Source organism: Hordeum vulgare, chromosome 1H, assembly GCF_904849725.1.
Source record: "Hordeum vulgare subsp. vulgare chromosome 1H, MorexV3_pseudomolecules_assembly, whole genome shotgun sequence".
NCBI classification, from domain to species: Eukaryota; Viridiplantae; Streptophyta; class Magnoliopsida; order Poales; family Poaceae; genus Hordeum; species Hordeum vulgare.
This window is the reverse complement of record NC_058518.1, coordinates 431555758-431561922: the sequence shown is the minus strand read 5'-3', so window position 1 is coordinate 431561922 and position 6165 is coordinate 431555758. Positions and strand designations below refer to the sequence as shown.

The window sequence follows — 6165 nt, the reverse complement described above, 5'->3', positions numbered from 1 at the left end:
TCGTCGGCATGTTGGTGTTGGACTTCTAATCTACAGGAGGTGCTTAGATTCAAGGTAAGTTGTACAGAAAAAAAAGACACCTTGACGTTATGCCTCCATTTAGGCCATCGGTTTGTAGTTTTGTTGATTGTAAATGTTCAATTTTGTGTTCAATCTATTTTAGACAAATTTGTGGTAGACTGTTTGAAATTTCATTTGACTAGTAACTTTATCGCATTGTTTCACATGACTTTTGTGTTGTGCATTTTTTGTTTCGACGCTCGTAGATGAATATATGTATATCTTCTTAATGTAATGTGCTAACATGTTCATGTCGTACACGTTTGTTTACACGTTTGTTTAGACGAAATTCTGGAAATACATTGCACATGCTTAACGGTTCGAAATTTTCTTAGACTGTAAGGTTCATCTAATTGTTTGGCAAAACTTGTGTGTTGTATCTCGTTTTTTAACTCGCCTCCGTTTATGTGTGCTCTATTCCATCAAAATCAATTCAGCTCCATCAATCCATTTTAAAGCAGTTTCATATAAAAGTTGTAACTTTTAAAAAAGAATGTTTGGCTTCATGTAGCTTCAGCTTTGAGAATGAAAATTTGGTGAAAAGGATCCATCGGATTGGATGAGAGAGGAAAACGAAGGAATATCCATTTACGGGTGGCAGTGAAAGGTAATTTTCTTCCAACTCCAGCTTCTACATTTTTTGAAGCACCTCTTAAAGAGAACCACAAAAAACATGAAGTTGTGCCTTAGATTTAGTTTTTTACGAAACGACAATATCGTGAAGCTATCTCATTTGGTTTGCATTTTCTAAAACGAAGCTGAATTTTAAAAAGCCGAGTAGCTCAAAAGCGATGCACACAATCAAACAGGACTTTTGAGTTTTATTTATTTAAAGCCGGATGCTTGCCTTGTGTATTATGAAAAAAAAAGGTTTTGCGATCAAGAGAAAAATGAAAGCTAACTTAGCTTTAGCACTTGGACAAATCCTAATTTCCACAACGTAGTTGTACAAATCCTTGACGCACAGAGTATATTCTTTGACGGTCGCACGTGATTAAATAAAGCTCTGATTTCTCTACCTGGATCGTGTTAGCAGTTAACAAAACCGTCGATACCCATCGCAAAAAAAAAAACGTCAATTCGAAACAAAAAGCAAAATGATTTCTTAACTCCTACTACCGCGCGCCGTCCTCTTCAATGGCACGACGAGGCGATGCTCCGGCTGTCGGACGGCACGAACGCCAGCGCGATTAGGACGGCCATAAGCCCCACGGGGGCCAGCAGCAGCAGCATCGGCGGCGGCGGGAGCGGCGGTAGGACCAGCGGCAGGAACACCAGCAGCGCGATCAGGCAGAGGAACAGCACAGCCAGCTCCGCCGTGAAGTACCCCGCGGAAGCGGCAGGCGAGCTCTGCCCTTGCGGCGCCGCCCGTTTCACCTCCACACCGCGCACCCGGCCTCCTCCTCCGCCGGCCATGGAACCGTTTCGCCTCGCCCTCCTCTCCGTCGACATTCGAGCGGCGTGGACCGTCTCAGTTCCAAGCGGGGAGCAAGAGAAAAGAGTATGCCACTACAATCAGCAGCAGACAACTTGTACGTGGTACATATAGGAACTGACTATAAAGGGCTTGCTAGTTGCTATGCTACTTGCTGCAGTCTTCCTTGCAATGGTGGACTGCAATCGAAGATATCTCTGAATTCGGGGGGCACAACGGCCAAGGACAGATACTGGTGGTGTGGCTGCGGAAGCGCGGGTTGATCGGCTGCCCTGCCCCGGATGCGCAACCGTACCCGTCGGCCAATTGGCCTGTGTTGGGGGGCAAACCCTGAAGATTTGGACGCCCGGGTGCAATGCACCTACGGTCAGCTGGTCATCCTTTGATGCCTGCTTTCTCCCCCGGTGATGCAAGCAGACGAGACAGCCTCACATGGCCTCCGATTCAGTGTTGTTGGGGCTATACAGGTTCCTCCCCCCTGCCGAGAGAATCCCGCCCGTCCAACAATCTCGTCTCGTGCTCTCTTTACTTATCGGGTGGGGTGCTAGCTACCTAGCAAGCTAGCTAATGGGGTGTAATTATGCCCTGTTGACGGTCTCCAGCAAGGATGATTTGAAGTTCTTTAGCGATTAGTTTCCGGAATGGCCTCGATGCACTGGCTGGATTGATAGCCGGTCGTTGCAAGATCTGAAGATCTCTCCGCTGATACTCCCCTTGGTAGTGGCAGGGACATGACAAGATCAAGCTATCGATAATCAGACCGGAAACCATGCATTGTGCATGCACCGGATATTTCTGGCCGATTAAACTAGGCGACCGTGCTGTACTCCCAGAATCGTATCAGCGTATCTGCATGCTCGGTTCGGAGAGCAGTGGTGTTTCTTATCTCTATTATTAAAGTAGATGTGCCGTCGTGATGGTTTAACCTGTAGCGATCCTACTTCTATGGTTGGAAGCCATTCCATCCACGTCCTCCTCTCATAGATTTTTTTCTTTCATAGATTTTTTTTCAAACCTCCAAAAACCAAACGGTTCAATATAAAAAATAGATCCATAACAGCCCATCGTACATATCTGTTTGTTCCCACCTGCGATCGCACCTGCCACCCGTCAAAAGGCAAAAAAAAAAAAGGAAGAAGAAAAAAGCACGCGACCCACGAACGCACCTGCCACCCCCCATGCTCTCACGATCCCCTCCTCTCTCTCGCATTGACCCCGTGGTCTCCCCCAACCCCGACCTCCACCCCACCGCTGGCGCCGCCTCCCCTCCTTTCCCTGCTCGTAGATCCGCTCGAGCAGCGAAGCCCACGGTTAGATCCTCCATCTCTCCTCCCGACGGGAACCCTAGCCGCCGGCCATGGCGACCGACCGACCGACTAACCGCACGCAAAGAGGGCTTGACGACAGTGCTACGGTATGAACCCCTCCCCTTCTTCTTCTTCCTCCTCCTCTTCCTCTCTTGTGCTCTCTGAAGTCTGACCCCATCTCGTCTCGTATCTGTAGGAAGGCGCCATGGAGCGAAGCCGTCTCTGCCCGGGACACCGCTCTTGTGCTCGTCAAGCTCCTTTCTTCCTCCAGTGATCTCGATTTCCTCTCCCAATCCCTGATGCAGGCATGGGATTTCCTTTCCTTAGCAGGTATGCATCTCTGATGTGATGGGTTGGGTTGCAGGTCCCGACGGGGGAGGAGGAGAACCAAGGCACATCAATCAATCCACCAAAGGTACCCTCTTCCCCACCAAATCTATCATATACCCACCATAGGAGTGAGAATGGGTGCTGCATCATTCGAATTTAGGTGCAAGACAATAGCTAAGATGCTTGTTCATTATGGGTTGTCCAGAAATAACTATCAAACAAAGTCGAATGAATTGCATATATTGGTCTGTGCCACAATATATGTCTCATTGAACACCCATATGCCTATCATATGTAAAGTGGCAAAAATATTTCTTGCAAAGGACATAAAATCTCAGTCAAAAAGAGAAGACCTCTAAGTATTGCTCAACCTGAGAATCAGGACCTTGAAGCGTTGTCCAAATATAGCACTCAAACTACATCAAAGGAATGAAAATGAGAAGGTTGCAAATTAATACCTTCATAAAAGGCCTATCTCGGGCTAGGAAAGAGCCAATGAAACTCTCTCTTAAAATTAAGGGAACATGTGTAAAGACAGCAAAAGACGCTCAGTAATTAGGGTGTTTCTATGTTAAAAAATAGACTCAAGTTAAAGCATCTTAGCTACTGTCTTTTTCTGTAGACAAGCATCTAAGATGTTTTAGATGTAGTCAGTAATTAGGAGTGAGAATGAGACAGCAAAAGATAGTCGGTAATTATGGGTTATCTCATCACCTTTACATTGCATCATAGGCATCCGCTAAAATTCGAGGTTTGTACCTAGAATTACCGTATTGAGATTTGAGACTAGATGTTTGCTCGCACAGCCTTCTAGATAATACATATTTTGTAAGTTGAGATTGCATAGTGTGGATTCCAAAACTGAACTAATTATCCTAAAATTCCCTTGTAATGGAGTACATCTAAACCTACTGAATTTTTCCTTTTTAAAAATTTTCATGATGACTATTTTCTCAAGTACAGCCTTGTTGAGCTTGAGCGGAGGAACTCGAGCGAGCGGAATGGAGATGAAGAAATAAGACAAGGAGAAGATCTCGCAATATAAGCATAATAAAATCATTTGTGAGGTTCACTTAAATCTTGATTCCTAACCGATATTCATTATGTATTGTTGTCGTGTTTGTTTCATATTGCCATTTATAGATACAGTATTGTGATACTAAAGACTTTCAATCCAAACATGCTCACTAGCAGTGCATCGAGATGGTGTTGCACTGTTGCACATGACACATTTAAATGATTCTTGAATTGTAAGTTTGTTGTGGTGTGAGCGATTCTTACTTGTGTCATACAACGCTCAATAAATGGTGGCACATATTCCCTATCCCATATCATTTTGCATGAATGTTTGTATGCTTACAAAATGTGCAGCAGTTACCATGGTTTGCAGGTATTCCATTCATATGAAAAATTATATTTCCTTGATGTCAGTATATATATCAACTGCTGCAACTACGATTAAGCCCCCTTCTTTTCTAACCTCATGATGGCTTTTCATCCGTATAGGGCGAAGGAGCACTTAATCAGCTTGTGGTGTAGGTTGTACTCAATTGTTTATCTTTACATTATGTTTATGTTGTATTTGATAGGCTTGAGGTTGTAAAATTAGAGTTCCATGTGCATACTATGGCGTGCTTTGTCGTACTTTAGGTTGCAGTTTTCTTTGTGCCTATACTTGGAGCACGCATAGCAGATGCTTACTGGGGAAATTACAAGACTGTCTTGATCTCCCTTGTTATGTACCTACTTGTAAGATCACAGTCTTCCTGCTAAGCCCATCGACCTTATTCATATTTCAATCATGTTTCTTATGTTTGCTAAATACTTTTAATAATCCAACCATTCAGTTGATGCATATTTCTGAGAGAAAGATTATGATGAACCGCGATGTGTATTGCAGGGCATGGTACTCATTACAGTTGGATCACTTATACCTTCTGTTCCAGCCTTATGCAACTTCAGCTCATGCTCATCATCAAAAGGAACTGAGAATCTAATTTTCTTCTCGGGTTTGTATATATCTGCTATTGGTTGTGGAGGAGTAAGGTTCGCGTTGCTTCCACTTGGGGCAGATCAATTCAACCATGAAAACGGTCTAGATACGCAGAAGAGGAGGAATTTCTTCAGTTTGTTTTATATCTGTGTCATCTTTGGCGTGATTACTTGTGGCACCATCGTAGTCTGGGTTCAGGAAAATGTGAGTTGGGCTATAGGATATGGTATTGCTACCACGTGCATAGCTCTGGCTTTGGTAGGCTTTGTGTCTGGAACACCAATATTCCTGTTGCGTGAGCCTAGCGGTTCCCCAATGAAGAGTGTTTTCTAGGTTACTTTTGCCGCTTTTAAGAACATGAGCTTAGAAATCCCAGCCGACAACTCTCTTCTTTATGAGGCCACGAGCAAGAACACACACAAGAGAGGACCGAGACTAGCTCATACTAATGATTTCAGGTACTGCACTGCCTCTTTTGCGTTACTTATTCAGTGAAATTCGCACATATGTTATGTTACCTTTATTTACATGATGTAGCTCTAACTGAAGTAATCATGTCCATACCGAGTAAGTTGTTAATTACCTAATAATTTCTTAAAGAGAAGTTAACATAAAAATTCACTTATTATGAATCAACATATATACGTACCTCGTTAAGCTTGTGAAGGGAAGTTTGAGAGAAAGGTATTCCTGAGACACTAAAAAAATGCAGTTATTTTATCACAATGCAACATACTTTTACTACCATAGCCTTGCTATCCTATGGTTTTGTATAAAGTCGGCAATGAATGTTCACACATCATATCACTAATCCTATCATTTTTCTCAGGTTCTTCGATAAGGCAGCCGTTATTTCTTATCTTCCCTTGGGCAACAACAGTTGTCAAAGTTCATGGAGGATTTGTACTGTAACTCAAGTTGAGGAATTGAAAATACTAATCCGATTGCTTGCAATTTGGGCAACTGGAGTATTATTTGCTGCTGCAATCTCACAAATGCACACTACCTCCATTCAGCAGGGAACCGTGATGAACACCAAG

General features: G+C 43.5%; 1 protein-coding gene and 1 pseudogene across 1 annotated transcript; one reads left to right on the top strand and one right to left on the bottom strand.

Moving 5' to 3' along the window:
- Positions 1-964: 964 nt before the first annotated feature.
- Positions 965-1833, bottom strand: LOC123412883 (ARGOS-like protein). Its single transcript, XM_045105846.1, has one exon. The coding sequence runs from the start codon at positions 1510-1512 to the stop codon at positions 1195-1197; it is 318 nt and encodes a 105-aa protein (XP_044961781.1). The 5' UTR covers positions 1513-1833; the 3' UTR covers positions 965-1194.
- Positions 1834-2673: 840 nt separating this feature from the next.
- Positions 2674-5620, top strand: LOC123400087 (annotated as a pseudogene).
- Positions 5621-6165: the final 545 nt, after the last annotated feature.

Bases quoted from the DNA above. Each gene is read 5' to 3' on its own strand.
- LOC123412883 (XM_045105846.1), bottom strand. From the start codon at position 1,512: ATGTCGACGGAGAGGAGGGCGAGGCGAAACGGTTCCATGGCCGGCGGA.